The 18,574-nt window shown below is 42.4% G+C and overlaps 1 protein-coding gene across 1 annotated transcript in view; it reads left to right on the top strand.

Moving 5' to 3' along the window:
• Positions 1–18,574, top strand: part of sec23ip (SEC23 interacting protein) — a 155,492-nt gene that overhangs the window by 51,238 nt on the left and 85,680 nt on the right. The window contains exon 14 of the mRNA XM_068052891.1: positions 20–175. Within this exon, the coding sequence (XP_067908992.1) occupies positions 20–175 (156 nt within the window). The remainder of the gene's footprint in view (positions 1–19; positions 176–18,574) is intronic.

The following is an 18,574-nucleotide window of genomic DNA, read 5'->3' as shown; positions in this document are numbered from 1 at the left end:
TACATTTGTTTTCCTCCAGGTGTCTGTGGCTTATCAAGCACTCAACTTTGAACCAGATAACTTCTTTGCCTTGGGTTCTCCCATTGGTCTGTTTCTCACAGTGCGAGGGCTGGAGAAGATTGATGAAAACTATCGACTACCAACTTGCAAGAGATTTTTCAATATTTATCATCCAGTAAGTCTAACTTGTAGTAAACTGGGTTTTAAGTGCCAGTTTGTGACTTGCATTTATTTGATTCTTGAAGACAGATTGTAGTGTAAGCTCTGTTATTTTATTACATTGTATGAATATCTTATGTCCTTCAGTTTTTTAAAATAGTGATGGATCGACTCTTTTGAGAGAGTCCTAATGTTTATTGAAATGTTCAGTCGAACATTTTTGTTTCTTAAACTCACCTGGATTCCCCATTCTTGCACTATTTATTGGCATAATTTTGGTTATTTGGTTATTCTTAAGGCCAGGAGCTAGATGCATCTACAGTGGTGTGTATGGGACATTTATTACTAAATGTTTGATTGCAGAAGGATTTGTATTGATATCTGACAAACACAGACAGCAAGCTAGGGGACCAACCCTGGTTCAATGAAGCGTGCAGGAGAAGCACCAGGCATACCTCAAAATGAGGTGTAAACCTGGTGAAGCTACAACACATGTCTACTTGCATGCCAAACAGCTTAAACAGCATGCGATAGAGCTAAGCGATCCCATAACCAACAGATCAGATCTAAGCTCTGCAGTCCTGCCACATCCAGTTGTGAATGATGGTGGACAATTAAACAACTAACTGGAGGAAGTGGCTCCACAAATATCCCCATCCTCAATGATGGGGGAGCCCAGCACATCAGTGCAAAAGATAAGGCTGAAGCATTTGCATCCATCTTCAACCAGAAGTGCCAAGTGAATGATCCATCTTTACCTCCTCCTGAAGTCCCCAGCATCACCGATGTCAGATTTCAGCCAATTCGATTCACTCCGCGTGATATCAAGAAACGACTGAAAGCACTAGATACTGCAAAGGCTATGGGCCTGACAACATTCCGGGAATAGTACTGAAGACCTGTGCTGCAGAACTTGCTGCGCCGCTAGCCAAGCTGTTCCAGTACAGTTACAACTCTGACATCCACCCGGCAATGTGGAAAATTGCCCAGGTATGTCCTGTACACAAAAAGCAGCACAAGTCCAACCCAGCCAATTACCGCTCCATCAGTCTATTCTCGATCATCAGTAAAGTGATGGAAGGTGTCATCAACAGTGCTATTAAGTGGGACTTGCTTGCAACAACCTGCTCAGTGACGCTCAGTTTGGGTTCCGCCAGGGCCACTCAGCTCCTGACCTCATTACAACCTTGGTTCAAACATGGACAAAAGAACTGAACTCGAGGTGAGAGTGACTTCCTTTGACATAAAGGCAGCATTTGACTGCGTATGGCATCAAGGAGCCCTAGCAAAACTGGAGTCAATAGGAATCAGGAGGAAACTCTCCACTGGTTGGAGTCATACCTAGCGCAAATAAAGATGGTTGAGGTTGTTGGAGGTCAATCATCTCAGCTGCAAGACATTACTGCAGGATTTCCTCAGGGTTATACTCTAGGCCCAACCATCTTCAGCTTCTTCATCAATGACCTTCCTTCAATCATTAGGTCAGAAGTGGGGATGTTCGCTAATTGCACAATGTTCAGCACCATTCACGACTCCTCAGATACTGAAGAAGTCAGTGTAGAAATGCAGCAAGACCTGTACAATATCCATGCTTGGGCTGATAAGTGGCAAGTAACATTCATGCCACACAAGTGTCAGGTAAAGGCCTGCTCAGGTCAGGAAATAAAAGCCCGACAGAACCACATAGGACCCGAGCCTGAGTCCCTCCACTTTTTCCCGCGCCCAACCAGAGCCTAGCCTGACCCAACCACCGGAATGGGTACCTACCTTGATTCCATAGTGCAGTCACTCACTGTGCTGCTTTTGGATGGATGGATTAAGGAAGCTGCAGCGCGAGCATGATGATATCATTGAGATGCTCACTGCGCCGATTCAGAGTCTCCCTACTTGACATCCTGGACTCCAGCTCAGGTAATTTTTTTTAACTTTTGCACTTTCCACTCCAGCAGAAGAGCAAAATGCAAGACTTATTGTATGTGTCTGACCCGGACCTGAGCCGACCCGAGCCCGAAAGCCAGACCCGGAGGAGTGACCCGACCTGAAACAAACTCCGCACATCGTCGGGTAGCAGGCTTTTAGTGCCAGGCAATGACCATCTCCTACAAGAGAGCATCTAACCATATCCCCTTGAAATTCAATGGCATTATGATCACCTGAATCCCCCAATATCAACATCCTGGGGGTTACCATTGACCAGAGACTGAACTGGAGTAGCCATATAAATACTGTGGCTACAAGAGCAAATCTAGGTGAGCCTGTTCACCATCTACAAAGCACAAATCAGGAGTGTGATGGAATCTCTTCACTTGTCTGGATGGGTGCAGCTCCAATAACACTCCAGTAGCTCGACACCATCCAGGGCAAGGTAGCCTGCTTGATTGGCACTCCATCCACAAATACTCACTCCCTCCATCACCGATGCACAGTGGCAGCAGTGTGTACCATCTCCAAGATGCACTGCAGCAAAGCACCGACTCTTTGGACACCACCTTCCAAACCTGCGATCTCTACCACCTAGAAGGACAAGGGCAGCAGATGCACGGGAACACCACCTGCAAGTTCCCCTCCAAGCCACACACCATCTTGACGTGGAACTATATCGCCGTTCCTTCACTGTCGCTGGGTCAAAATCCTGGAACTCCCTTCCTAACAGCACTGTTGGTATACCTACTCCACATGGACGGCGCAGTGGTTAGCACTGCAGCCTCACACCTCCAGCGACCCGGGTGCTGTTCTGGGTACTGCCTGTGCGGAGTTTGCAAGTTCTGCCAGCGACTGCGTGGGTTTCCGCCAGTTGCTCCGGTTTCCTCCCACAGCCAAAGACTTGCAGGTTGATAGGTAAATTGGCCATTGTAAATTGCCCCTAGTGTAGGTAGGTGGTAGGAGAATTCAGGGAAGGTGGGGATGTGGTAGGGAATATGGGATTAATGTAGGATTAGTATAAATGGGTGGTTGGTCGGCACAGACTCGTTGGGCCGAAGGGCCTGTTTCAGTGCTGTATCTCTCTATGACTATGACTCTCTATGGACGCAGCGGTTCACGAAGGCAGTTCACCACCATCTTCTCAACGGCAATTAGGGATGGGCAATAAATGCTGGCCTAGCCCGCGATGCCCGTATCCCATGAACGAATAAAAAAAAAACTGTAGCTACGTATTGAAGTTATTTTAGTATGTTCCTTTCCCATATTGTTCTTACTTATAGAAATGTGCATCTATTTTTTTTCTTCATTCTGATTAGCATTTTCAACAGGATTTTTGTTCATAGTTTTCCTATAGCATATTCTGTCAGAAGGGTGGAACTAATTTCTTGGAAAGAGATCATAAATTTGAAAGGATTTAAAATATTTTTCTCTAAGCAGTTCATTTGGAAAATCATATTCTTGTAGGAAAAAAATCTATATAACCATTATACTGTGCAGTGAGAATTTATAAAATTAGTTTTCTAAGACAAGATTGACTTCTCAGTAGTGGGTATTAACTTCTGTGGTATTCACTTGTGACGAATGGCCATGGGGTGGAATTGCTTGGTAAGATATTGATGATTCAGCTCTTAATTGACAGGAAAGCAAATTGGGAGGACAAAAGTAATCTCTTGGATATACACATTAGATTGGATTTACATTGTGTGATAGTTTACTTGGTCGTCATTTTGGTGTCTTGTGATAGGATCTACTTGATGACCCTATCAAAGAGGATTAGATTCCCAAGTCAGAGATTCTGCCGTTGGAACCTCAGCTTCGACTGATATTCAAGCTTCTCTGCTCTGATGCAATTTAATTAATTCTTGGCTAATCTGAGAGATATTCTCTGTTATGACTTCTGCCAAACAGAAGTCCATAAATTTGAGCATCCACTTTCCTAACGGAAGATGGAAGTGTGTTTTATTAGCAGCTGTTATAAGTTTGGTGAATATTTTAATTTGCCTGGTAGTCTTATGTAACGACATCAGAAAGATTTAGCCACCACCTCGAAAAGTCCACGTGCAGGAAGTTGGATTGAATGGCCATAAGATCAGCTGGCTGTTATTATTTACAGAGCAAATGAAAATCTGTATCTTGAGTGAATCCAAATTTAAAATTTGGTCTTTGCTGCAAAATATACCTGCTGTGCACTGCATTGTTTTTAAGAGTCTCAAATTTTAAAACAAAAGGAAAGGGCTGAACATGGATCCTGCCATGATGTAGTGGGTAGCTGTAAAGTAATTACTTCTTGGCGTGAAAGCTCACAAGTAATTTAATGATAAAAGCATTTTATAAACAACTGCGTAAGGAGTCTTTCTTTCTTCTAAAGCTGGAGTATTTCCTTGTATTTCAAATATAGGATTGAAAATAAACATGAATATTTGAAGCAATGGATTTTAATCCCAATTTCCAGGGACTATTGTGAATAACTTTTTAATTATTTTTAAATTACTTTTTGACTTTTAAAAATTTAAATATCTTAATATGACAATACATAGCATACTAAAGAATTATTGAGTATTAAAGATTGGAAGGTAGCAAATGTATTCCCACTATTTAAGAAAGGAGGGAGAGAGAAAACGGGGAACTACAGACCTGTTAGCTTGACATCAGTAGTAGGAAAAATGCTAGAATCTGTTATAAAGGATGTGATAACTGGACACTTAGAAAATAATGGTAGAATTGGGCAGAGTTGACAGATTTATGAAAGGGAAATCATATTTGACAAACCTGTTGGAGTTTTTTGAGGATGTAACTAGCAGAATAGGTAAAGGGGAACCAGTGGATTTGGTATACTGGATTTTCGGAAGGCTTTTGATAAGTCCCACACAGGAGGTTAGTTAACAAAATTAGAGCACATGGGATTGGGGGTAATATACTGGCGTGGATTAAGAATTGGTTAATGGACAGAAAGCAGAGAGCAGGAATAAACTGGTCATTCTCAGGTTGGTGACTAGTGGGGTACTGCTACAAGGGTACTTGGGCCTCAGTTATTGACAATCTATATCAATGATTTAGATGTGGGGACCAAAACGTAATATTTCCAAGTTTGCTGATGACACGAAAGTAGGTGGGAATATGAATTGTGAGGAGGATGCAAAAAGGCTTCAGAGGGATTTCGACAGGCTGTGAGTGGGCAAGAATATGGCACATGGAATATAATGTGGAAAAATGTGAAGTTATCTATTTTAGTAGGAAAAACCGAAGTGCAGAGTATTTCTTAAATGGTGTGAGATTGGGAAGTGTTGATGTCCAAAGGGATCTGTGTATCCTTGATCATAAGTCACTGAAAGCTAGCATGCAGGTGCAGTAAGCAATTAGGAAGGCAAATGGTATGTTGGCCTTTAATGCAAGAGGATTTGAGTACAGGAATAAAGAAGGCATGCTGCAATTGTATAAAGCCTTGGTGGGACCGCACCCAGAGTGTTGTGTACAGTTTTGGTCTCCTTACCTAAGGAAGGACATACATGCCATAGAGGGAGTGGAACAAAGGTTCACCAGACTGATTCCTGGGATACCAGGATTGTCCTATGAGGAGAGATTGAGGAGACTGGGCCTGCATTCTCTAGAGTTGAGAGTTTAGAAGAATGAGAGGTGATCTCATTGAAGCATGCACAATTCTTATGGAGCTCAACAGGGTTGATGCAGGAAGGATGTTTCCCCTGGCTGGGGGGTGTCTAGAACAAGGGGACACAGTCTCAGAATAAGAGGTAGGCCATTTAGGATCGAGATGCAGAGGAATTTGTTCATTCAGAGGGTGGTGAATTTGGAATTCACTACCCCAGAGAACGGTGGAGACTCATTGAGTATGTTCAAGACAGAGATTGATCGATTTCTAGATATTAAAGATATCAAGGGATATGGCGGATAGTGTGGGAAAATGGCATTGAGATAGAAGATCAGCCATGATCTAGTTGAATGGCTGAGCAGGCTCAAGGGACCAAATGGCCGACTCCTGCTTCTATTTCCTATATTCCTTGGAGGGTATGTTCGTATAGTTGTCATGTTACTGGATGAGTAATCCAGAGGGCTGAACTAATAATCTGGTGACATGAGTTCAAATATGACCGTAGCAATTGGGGAATTTAAATTGTTAATTTAATAAATCTAGAACAAAACCTAATATCAGTAATGGTGACCATAAAACTGCTGCATTGCCATAATAACCCAACTGATTCATGAAGGAAAGCTGCCATCCTTACCTGTCTGGCCTATGTGACTCCAGACCCACAGCAATTTAGTTGACTCTTAGCTGCCCTCTGAAATGGCCTACCAAGCCACTCAGATATATTTAAGAAGGCAGCTTCCAACACTACCTTAAGGGTAAGTAAGGATGGGCAATAAATGCTGGCCTTGCCAACCTGTTAATGAATAAAAAAGGGAGAGGAAAAATGGAACCGGCTCAATGGACCAGCCAGTCTTTCCTGTGCATCATTTTGTATGTTTGTATTACAACAGTGACTAGACTTCAGAAGTACTTCATTGGCTGTAAAACGCTTTGTGAACAATGCTATATAAATGCAAGTCTTTCTTTCACTCAGAATTTTAGTAAAAACCAACATCTCGCACGCAGCTGATAAAGTCAGAAGATGCACTGTTTTCTAACAAGTACATTTTACCACCCATTCTGATGAGGTGGAGAAGTGTATACCTAGAGTCTTCCTTTATGGCCGCATGATCTTTTTGCTGAAAATAGGGACATCCTGAGGTCAATTTGAGGCCAGTTGATAGGAGATTTCTGTACAGATTGGCAGCCACTGCAGATCCCTGGATCCTCCACAAAGTCAGAAGAAACCAGCAGGCAGACTCAGTCTTTCTTTTCTCTTTTTTGTTTCTTTTAATACACCTTTTTCAAAATGTGACACCAAAATTTGCAAGTGTGATATATGCAGCGTGATACTTGTCTCCATACTTTATCTTCTATGCCACTTAGGGTAAAGCAGAGGTTATGCCATTTTATAACAACATGAAACACACTGCATAATGTTGCTAAACTGGAGCCATGTTTGACATGGCCTACCCCTTTAAAGACCCAGTCTAATTTCCATAGTTCATGAGGTTAATTATAGGTGAATTGTTGGTAAGTGTTTCTAAATGTCTGACTCCAAATCAGAAGAAATCAGCATGATCTCTTGTTTAATGCATTAAGACGTTTTCTGTTTAACTTTTGAACATCAGCAACAAGGCTAGCAGGCATAAAATATGTAAAATCAGGCTTTTGAAACCTTTTGGGACCAGCGAGAATGTGGAGACTGACCAAATACAGTTTTATTTTCAATTTCCACAAGTTTTTGAGTATTGTACATAACCAAATTGAAAGCATGCCCTGGAAATTAAATGACTCAATTTATTGAGTCGAAGGCCAGAGTTAGAGTGAGAAGCTGCTCTAATACCTGAGGCTGAGATATTCAGCATTCTAATTAAGAATCTTTAAAGGTTAGATTGCTTTCAGTTTGATGAGGATATCTTGGTTTCAGCTGCAAAGATCTCAATAAAACTGTACTTTAAAAGGATTAAATGGGGTGTAATCTGCATAACACTGAGCAGTTTAGCTGTTGTCAGGCTTGTAATTCCAGGAAGAGGCAAATTTATGGGTTTTAGTCAAGTGGAGGAACTTTAAAATGTTTGGATCTTGTGTATTCCCCTTTCAAATAGAACATTACCTTCTGCTCTAAAGTGTGCTGGTTAAGTTTGATGTTAGAAGGAGTTGATTACTGTGATCCAGACTTTCTATTGGAAATGACTGGCAAATCCTTTGCACCTGAATGCTGCAGGACCATCAAATATTACCCCACTATTCAAAAAACATAGTGGGGCCATTTCACCTTTAAAATAAAAAAATTTAAGCACTTTTATACATTCTACCTCAGTTCACCTGCTGTTCAAGCTCTTTGGTATCATCCAGCTCATTCATTCCATAGCTGTCCTAGCCAGTCTCCCATCTTTCACATACTGTAAACTTAAGCTCAGCCAAAAATCTGCTGACCATCTCCAATCCCACAGCGCATTCTATTTGCCCATCACCCCTTTCTTTGCTGTCTTACAATCCTACAATCTGTCCAATATAAATTGTTTAAGTCCTTTCATGTTCTCACCCCTTCTGCTCTTTGTAATCTTCTCTGACCCGACAACGTTTTTGTCCCCCCACCCCACCCCAACGTCACTCCCCCTCCAGAACCCTCCGCTGTTCGACACTGGTCTCTTGTGGATCTTCATTCTGTTCCTTTGTTCTAGCCCTCCTTAAACCCCTCTGTCGCTTCACCTCCATGAAGATTCCTTTTAAAACCCACCTCTGTCCAAGCTTTTGGTCACTTTCCTAATAAATCCTCCTTTGGTTTAGCATCTATTTTCTTTGCTGCTTCTTTAGGACGTATTTCTAAGTTAAAGGTAGTGTATACATGCAAGTAGTAATAATGGTGACTGCAGCAGTAGTTGCAGTACAGTAGTCGTAACAAGTATTGATAGCAGAAGTAATTGTTTTCATGGATTTTGAATCAACATGATTATGCTGCTGACAATCTTTGAGGACTTAATAGGTGAGACCTGTCCAACAAATGTGCAACATACTTGGATTTAAAAGTAAAGCTAGAGAGATATTTAGTTGGGAGTGAGATTGACGATTATAAGGATAGTAAGTGTTCTTCTTCTTTGGCCTCCTTGTCTCGGGAGACAATGGGTAAGCACCTGGAGGTGGTCAGTGGTTTGTGGAGCAGTGCCTGGATTGGCTATAAAGGCCAATACTAGAGTGACAGACTCTTCCACAGGTGCTGCAGAACAAATTGGTTGTCGGGGCTGTTACACAGTTGGCTCTCCCCTTGCAATTCTGTCTTTTTTCCTACCAACTGCGAAGTCTCTTCGACTCACCACACTGGCTCAGTAGTGTGTATAAGCTGGGGATGTTGGCCGCCTCGAGGACTTCTGTGTTGGAAATGCAGTCCTGCCACCTGATGCCAAGGATTCTCCGGAGGCAGGAATGAATTGAGACGTCGCTCTTGGCTGACATACGTTGTCCAGGCCTCGCTGCCGTAGAGCAAGGTACTGAGAACACAGGCTTGATACTCGGACTTTTGTGTTCCGTGTCAGTGCGCCATTTTCCCACACTCTCTTGGCCAGTCTGGACATAGCAGTGGAAGCCTTTCCCATGCGCTTGTTGATTTCTGCATCGAGAAACAGGTAGGTGAACTCTTGAACCACTTCCAGAGCGTGGTCGCCGATATTGATGGATGGAGCATTTCTGACATTCCGTCCCATGATGTTTGTTTTCTTGAGGCTGATGGTTAGGCCAAATTCATTGCAGGCAGCCGCAAACCTGTCGATGAGTCTCTGCAGACACTCTTCAGTGTGAGATGCTGATGCAGCATCGTCAGCAAAGAGGAGTTCCCTGATGAGGACTTTCCGTACTTTGGTCTTCGCTCTTAGGCGGGCAAGGTTGAACAACCTGCCACCTGATCTTGTGTGGAGGAAAATTCCTTCTTCAGAAGACTTGAACGCGTGTGAGAGCAGCAGGGAGAAGAAAATCCCAAACAGTGTAGGTGCGAGAACACAGCCCTGTTTCACGCCACTCAGGATAGGAAAGGGGTCTGATGATGCGTCGCTATGCTGAATTGTGCCTTTCATATTGTCATGGAGTGAGTTGATGATACCTAGTAGCTTTGGTGGACATCCGATCTTTTCTAGTAGTCTGAAGAGACCACGTCTGCTGACGAGGTCAAAGGCTTTGGTGAGATCAATGAAAACAACGTAGAGGGGCATCTGTTGTTCGTCAGCTACAGGAGAAATGCCGCGAAGGGAGAACAGCATGTCAATGGTCGATCTCTCTGCTCGAAAGCCACACTGTGCCTCAGGGTAGACACGCTTGGCCAGCTTCTGGAGCCTGTTTAAAGCGACTCGAGCGAAGACTTTCCCCACTATGCTGAGCAGGGAGATCCCATGGTAGTTGTTGCAGTCACCGCGGTCACCTTTGTTTTTATAGAGGGTGATGATATTGGCATCGCGCATGTCCTATGGTACTGCTCCCTCGTCTCAGCACAGGCAAAGCAGTTCATAGAGTGCTGAGAGTATGGCAGACTTAGCACTCTTGATTATTTCAGGGGTAATGCCGTCCTTCCCAGGGGCTTTTCCGCTGGCTAGAGAATCAATGGCATCACTGAGTTCCGATTTTGTTGGCTGTACGTCCAGCTCATCCATGATTGGCAGAGACTGGGCTGCATTGAGGGCGATCTCAGTGACAGCATTCTCCCTGGAGTACAGTTCTAGGTAGTGCTCAACCCAGCGGTCCATTTGCTTGCGTTGGTCAGTGATTGTGTCCCCTGATTTAGATTTGTGGGGGGCGATCTTCTTGATGGTTGGCCCAAAAGCTCTCATGCCATCATACATTCCTCTGATGTTTCCGGTGTCTGAGGCCAGCTGAATATGACTGCATAGGTGTTGCCAGTAGTCATTTGCGCAGCGCCTGGCTGTTCTTTGTGCAGTGCTTCTGGCTGTTTTAAGTGCTACGGATGTTAACTCACTGGGGGCTTTTTTGTAGTTCAGCAGTGCATTGCGCTTAGCAGCTAGACAGGTTCCAGCTCTTCAAAATGAGATTGAAACCAGTCTGCATTCCACTTCACACGTTTGCCATAGGTAGTCATGGCTGACTCATAGATGGCGTCTCTGATGTGGGCCCACTTGGTCTCTGCATCTCCTGTGGGAGTGTTTTGAAGGGCTTTTTCAAGTGAACTTAGAAATTTTTGTAACAGCTGTGGGTAAGAAATTCTGCTTGTGTTGATGCGCGGGTGGCCCTGCGGCTTGGAGTGATGCAGCTTCTTTGGTTTGAGTCTAACCTTGCTGCACACCAGGGAGTGGTCGGTGTCGCAGTCCTCACTGTGGAAGCTGCGTGTGATTTGAACACAGTTTAAGGAGGCTTGCCTTGTGACGATGAGGTCCAGTTGGTGCCAACGACGTGATCTTGGGTGCCTCCAAGAAACCTGGTGACAGGGTTTAGTGTGAAAGAACGAGCTGGTGATGCAGAGGTTATGATAGGTACACAACTTAAGCAGTCTCTGTCCATTCTCATAAAATAAACCCATGCTGCCCCATGTAGTGAAGGAGTTGCTACAAGTGAAAGGCTGCAGGCCAAAGTTAATGATGGAAATATGAAGGTGGATCGTTGTTTTGAAGTTTTCTTGCCTAGAGCGGTGATGCTAGTTTAAAAAAAAAGTACTTTATTGACTGTGAAGCACTTTTGGATGTCCTGAAGACATGAAAGACTCTAAATTTGAAGGTCTTTCCCCCTTTATTTCTATTTAATGACTTTTGGGATCAGAGTGAATTTATGCTCAACTCTCAGGAAATTAAATTGTTGTATCTTCTATCTTGTGCTTCCTTATCTTCATGGCTCACATGGAGTATTGATTCCTTTTTGAAGGAATTAATTGATGCATCAGTTGCTCTTGGTAGAAATCTATTGCACAAGTCCTTTACTCGAGTGGAGTAAAGTTTGTTCTAACATTGGTCATCTCACCTTGAAGCTTGTTTCTTTTCAAACCTGTATCCTCTAGTCATCGCTCAGCGATGAAAGATTAGATTTTAAACCTTACCCGAGAGGGATGGAAAGAGAACCATAAATCACCAACCGTGTGTGACAGAATCATTGTCATTTAGAATCCTTTAATTAAAGGGATAATTTCAGATTTAATCACAGCCTATCTCCTGAACAATGGACAAATGACAAAGGATTCACCTTCAAGCAGAAAAAATGCTTCTGTTTTTAAATGGTGCATTTTCTTAATTCTTTACTGTTTAACTTGAGATAAAAATTAAACAAAACTGACAATTTTTACTTCACTACAATGTAGTATTACATAACTATCCTTGCACTCTCAGATTTAGTGTACTGCCAGCTCCTGATCAAGTTGTTTTTCAGTCTATCTACTCCTCTGGTACTTCTCCTCAAGTAACTCACCCTTTTCCATCCCTGTCCCCTCCTTTTAAAATCCTCGTCTGTTGTCCCACCCCTACCCCTCCAAGTCTTACCCCAGATTTCACACTGAAATGTCCTCTCTACTTTCCTCCCCCAGCCTGTGCACAGAATGGTGATCTCAATCTTTATCTCTCCACAGTCTGTGTTTCCATCCCTAAACCCTTTTGTCTTTCCACTTCCTTCTCTTCCTGCCTTATGACCCACCTCTTTGATCAAGCTTTTGGTCACCTCTCCTAATACCACCTCCTGATCACATGTCTGTGAAGTGTCTTGGGATGATTTTCTATATTAAAGGCACTATGTAAAGTTAGCCGTTGTTGATCTAATTACCTAATTTTGATTTCCTGACTGAATCCCTTGATCTTTGCTGAATCAGAAATTCATCCAACACTCAAGTACTTTATGAACCATCATAACTACATTCATTGGTGTTTTGTTCCAACAGTCATTCTGTCAAGATGTAAAGGGTGGTCCTCAGTAAAATTGAGTTGGAATTGAATAATATACTCTCTTTTGTCCAAAGTGTTTCATTTAATCATAGTGCACAGAAAATGTGTTTCAACTTATTATAACCAGAACATGGCATAAAATAGATTTGGATGGATAACCAAAATGTTGAGAAGATTATAAGGTTATTGTTGGATTGTTCTGAAAATGCCACCTTGCATCAGTGTTGTAAATTCATTCTATGTCAGGCATCTTGAGATATTTCTGAGGGATGGGATAAGTATTACAAGTTAGTTACAGCACAAAAACAGGCCAGTCGGCCCAGTAGATCAATGCCAGTATTTATGCTCCACACGAGTCTCCTTCCATCTTTCTTCTAACCCCATCAACATATCCTTCTACTCCTTTTCTCTTTCATTTGCTTATCTAGCTTTTCTTTAAATGCATCTATGCTATTTTCCTCAATTACTCTTTGTGGTAGTGAGTTTAACATTCTAAGTGCACTAAATAAAGAGGTTTCTGCTGAATTCCTCACTGAATTTATTAATATTTATAGCTCTTAGTTCTGGTCAGCACATATGGAAACATCTTCTCTACATCTACCTATCAATGCCTTGCATTATTTTCAAGAATTCTAATAGTCACCCCTCAGTCTTCTCTATTCCTTGAGAAAAGAGGCCCAGCTTGTACAATCTTACTTGATAGGTATAACCTCTTGGGAATCATTCTAGTAAATTTTTTGTAACTTCTCCAGTGCCACTGTGTCCTTTCTATAATATGGAAGTCAGAACTGTTCACAGAACTCAAAATGTGGCCTAACCAAGATTCTACACAAGTTTAACATAACTTTTCTGCTTTTCAATTATAACCGTCTAGAAATTTATTTATTATTTATTTATTTAGAGATACAGCATTGAAACAGGTCCTTCGGCCCACCGAGTCCGTGCCGACCATCAACCACCCATTTATACTAATCCTACATTAATCCCATATTCCCTACCACATCCCCACCATTCTCCTACCTACACAAGGGGCAATTTACAATGGCCAATTTACCTATCAACCTGCACGTCTTTGGCTGTGGGAGGAAACCGGAGCACCCGGCGGAAACCCACGCGGTCACAGGGAGAACTTGCAAACTCCGCATAGGCAGTACGCAGAACTGAGCCCGGGTCTCTGGAGCTGTGAGGCTGCAGTGCTAACCACTGCGCCACTGTGCTGCCCCAGTGCTTTTTTTTATGGTCTTATTAACCTGCGTTGCTTCTTTTAGTGATTTTTGTTTTGTGCAAGGTGTTATATAAATGCATTATTTTCCTTTATTCTTTATGTTGTATGTGACTGCTTACTGGCTTTCTGGAGTTAATGTGTAGTAGTAGATGTGACCCTGCCCATTTCTAGAGAGTCAATATAAATTGTTAGCAAAACAAAACCTAAAGTCTAATTTTTGACATTTACTTAAAAAGAAACTCTCTTGCATAATAAATTTCCATTTTATTTAGCATTTCAGCAAATAGAAAAAAAGTTGTATTAACTGCAAAAATATGTAATACATGACTATAGGTGCTTACCACACTGCATCAGCTTATTTTCAAAAACTCAGTGAAATCTTGATCCTTATTTGCATCATGTTTTTCGAACCACTTTTTGCAGTCCAATTTAATATTGTAATTCCACAAGAGTAATAAACACTGGTGTTGTAACACTACAGTTGCACATCTAAGCAGTCACATTGCCATATGGTTCCACATGGATCACCTGTTTCAATTGAAAATCATTTGTGTTATGTTATCTGATTTTTTTTAATTCCCCAAGTATTGACATGTTTAAAATTTAAAAGGAGCCTATAAATGTGTCTTACTGATAGAATGATAGGAACTGGTTTGGTGTGCGTGAGAAAACTTCAATGAAAATTCAGTGATCAAATTGTTGATATGACTTGATTCCATTTCCAGGTTGATTGCGTTATTGATTGCATTGCTTCCAATAAAATACTCCCAACTATACTCCAGTGTGTTTGCAAAATGTCATCACCCTTAATTCCCAACCTGAGACTATTAAACTGAAAATGATTAAATACCCCCAAATGGCTTTATGGGTAAATGCAGCATATACTCAATCTCACAGACCAAGATGTTTACAATGTAACAATTTTGCATTGTTTTCTCTACTACAAACTGTCTTAAACCATTCTCCTCTGCCTCCTGCACCCTTACCTCCTGTCCACCATCTACAAGGCAAAGGTCAGGAGTGTGATGGAATACGCTCCACTTGCCTGGATGAGTGCAGCTCCAACAACGCTCAAGAAGATCGACAGCATGCAGGACACAGCAGTCCACTTGATCGTCACCCTATCCACCACCTTGAGCTTTCACTGCCTCCACCACCGATTTACAGTAGCAGCAGTATGTACCATCTACAGGATGCACTGCAGCAACTCGCCAAGTCTTCTTCAACAGCACCTTCCAAACCTGCAACCTCTACCGTCTAGAAGAACAAATGCAGCAGATGCATGGGAACACGACCACCTGCAAGTTCCCCTCCAAGTCACACGTCATCCTGATCTGCAACTATATCGCTGCTCCTTCAGTGTTGCTGGTTCAAAATCCTGGAACTCCCTCCATAACAGCACTGTGGGTGTACCTATACCACATGGACTGCGGCAGTTCACGAAGGCAGCTCCCCAACATCATCTCGAGGGTAATTAGGGATGGGCAATTCTCACATCCCAAGAACGAATAATTTTTTTAAAAAGTGAGGAACACGTGGACATTTTGTCACAAAGATTGAGACCATTCTTTAAGCTGTCCAGCTGCTTCCCTCTTTCCCCTACCCGTTGGAGGAAAATGTTCCCAAACATTCCCTGCTGTCTTAGCCCTGTACTCGCGTGCTGCTCTAGATTCCATCCCAACTGCTGTAATGCTTTCTCTGAGCTCATCTTGTCTGTGAGACCTACCTCCTGCTGCATCAATCCTGTTCCAACCAAATGGCTGACCAATCAATTTCCCTTACTGTGCCCGATGTTAGCTGAGATTGTTAACTGTTTCCTCAGGTACTATCCCTTCTCATCATTCTCAATCTATCTGCAACTTGCAACACAGTTGATCACAGCCTCCTCCAATGCCTCTCCTCCCTCATTCAAGTGGATGAAGCTGTTGTGGCTTGGTTCCATTCTTATCTTTCTAATCATAGCCAGAGAATAACCTGCAATGGCTTCTTTTTCCACTCGCTCTGTTACCTCTGGAATTCCTTAAGGATCTATTCTTGTTCCCTCTTCTATTTCTCACTTGCGTGCTATTCCTTCGCGATATCATCCAAAAACACATCAGCTTCCACATGTATGCCAACAACACTCAGCTCGATCTCTCCACTGGTTTCTTGAACCTCTCAGCTGTCTGATTTGTCTCACTGCTCGTCTGACATCCAATATTGAATTGAAAGAAATTTTCCTCCAACTAAGTATTGGGAAGCCTAAAGCCATTGTCTTCAGTCCACGCCACAAATTCCGTTCTCTGTCCACCATTTCCATCCCTGGTAACTGTCAAGCTGAGTAAGACCATTCTCAACCTTGGTGTTGTGCTTGACCCCAAATTGAGTCCACACTGTCACCAAGACTGCCTACTTCCACCTGTGTAACATTGCTTGACTCCATCCGTGTCTTAACTATCTCTAAATGTGATTTTTCCAATGCTCTCCTGGCCAGTCTGCCATCTTCATCTCCACCTCTCCCCTCTTTTTTTAAAAATGCTCCTTAAAAAATAAAAGAATCCTACCTCCTTGATCAAGCTTTTGGTTATCCTGATTTCTCCTTTGGCTCAGTGTAAATAAACATTGATTTTTTAAATTCATATTGCCCTTGTTGAGCGTCTTGGTGTTTTACTCTGTTAAATGTAAATGTAAGTCGTTGTTGTGCTGAATGAGCTGATTTCAACCAGGATAGTGGTGAAAATGCTGTAAGTGGCTACATCTCTAGTGAAGGGAGGAATAAGCTGCAGCTCTAGATCAGGATTGCTGTCCTGCAACTCTAGTTCAGGGGTATCCAACCTTTTTCAAGTTGAAGAGGCAGAAGAGAAGTGATATACTACTGGAGAGCCACAAGCTTTAAATATAGTGTACTGGTATGCTCACTGATATTCTTACTTAATTACAAGTATACAACAATAAATGTTGAATACTAGCCCATTAATGTGATTTTTGACGTCCTGTGTTTTCGGCTGTTTGCTTGAAATATGGATTGTACCCATTTTCATGCTGTCGTGCTCTCGCGCTCTCTCTCATCCTTCTGTCTTGTTCCCTTTTAGCCCCCTTCCTTACTTTTTCTATTTCTTACTCTCAAGTCCTCTTTCTTGTTCTTAGTCTCGAATCTCTTCTTTGCATGTCTCATGAAAAAATTTCCTCCCTTTGTCTCATCTATCTGCCCTCATTTCCTCTGCTCTGCTTCATAGAACATGAGAAATAGGAGCAGAAGTAGGCTATTTGGCCTCTGAAGCCTGCCCCGCCATTCAATAAGATCATGGTTGATCTGCCCCAGACCTCAGCTCCTCATAGCCCTCAACTTCCTGATATTTCAAAAATCTATCTATCTCCCCTTTTAAATACTTTGTGATCCAGCCTCTAGAATTCTGTGGGGTAGAGCATTCCAGACATTCACTACCCTCAGAGAAAAAGTTCCTTTGCATCTTGGTTTTAAATGAGTGTCTCCTTATTCTGTAACTATGTCCTCTAGTTCGAGATTGCCCCACTAATGGAAACATCTTCTCAACATCTACCCTGTCAAGCCCCCTCAGAATCTTGTACGTTTCAAAAAGATCACCCCTCATTCTTCTAAACTCTAATGAACAAAGGCCTAACCTGTTTAACTGTTTTTGATAAGTCAACCCCATCATCCCAGGAATCAACCGAGTGAATCTCTTTTGAAATGCCTCCAATGCCAGTATATCCTTCCTTAAATACAGGGACCAAAACTGTACACAGTACTCCTGGTGCGACCGCACCAACATCCTGGACAGCTGTAACAAGACTTCCCTATTTTTAAACTCCAACCCCCTAGCAATAAAGGCCAAAATTCCATTTGCCTTCATTCCTTGCTGCACCTGCATGCTAACTTTTTTTGTTTCATGCACAAGAACACCCAGATCCCTCTGTGCTGCATCTTTTTGTAGTCTCTCTCCATTTAAATAATAGTCTGCTTTTTGATTCTTCTTACCAAAGTGCATGACCTCACATTTTCCTACATTAAACTCCATCTGCCAAGTTTTGCCCACTCACTCAACCTATCTATATCTCTTTGCAGATTCTTTATGTCCTCATCACAACATGCCCTCCCACCTATTTTTGTATCATCAGCAAATTTGCATATATTACACTCTGCCTCCTCCACCAAGTCATTAATATAGATAGTAAATAATTGAGGCCCTCGGACTGATCCTTGTGGCACTCGCTAGTTACGTCTTTCCAACCTGAAAAAGACCCATCAATCCCGACTCTCTGTCTTCTGTGAGTTAACCAATCCTCAATCCATGCTAATACGTTACCCCCAAAACCGTGAGCTCCTATCTTGTGCAATAATCTTTTATGTGGCACCTTATCGAATGTCTTCTGGAAATCTAAATACACCACATCTACCGATTCCCCTTTATCAACTCTGCTTGTTATATCCTCAAAGAACTCTAGCAAATTTGTCAGATGTGATTTCCCTTTCACAAAACTGTGACTCTGATTGCGTTAAGCTTTTCTAGATGTCCTGCTATTTCTTTCTTAATAATGGACTCCAGCATTTTCCCAACAACCAATGTTAGGCTGACTGGCCTGTAGTTTCCTGCTTTTTGTCTCCCTTCCTTCTTGAACAGGGGCATCACATTAGCGGTTTTCCAATCTGCTGGGACCCTCCTGGAATCCGGTGAGTTCCGGAATATTTTGACCAGTGCCTCCACTATCTCTGCAGCCATCTCCTTTAAAACCTTTGGATGTAGACCATCAGGTCCTGACGACCTGTCTGCTTTTATATACTTTGTCCCTTGTGGTAGAGACTGTTACAAGATCTTTCCT

This window comes from Heterodontus francisci, chromosome 20 (assembly GCF_036365525.1).
Source record: "Heterodontus francisci isolate sHetFra1 chromosome 20, sHetFra1.hap1, whole genome shotgun sequence".
Classification (NCBI taxonomy): Eukaryota; Metazoa; Chordata; class Chondrichthyes; order Heterodontiformes; family Heterodontidae; genus Heterodontus; species Heterodontus francisci.
This window is presented reverse-complemented; position numbering and strand designations above follow the sequence as displayed.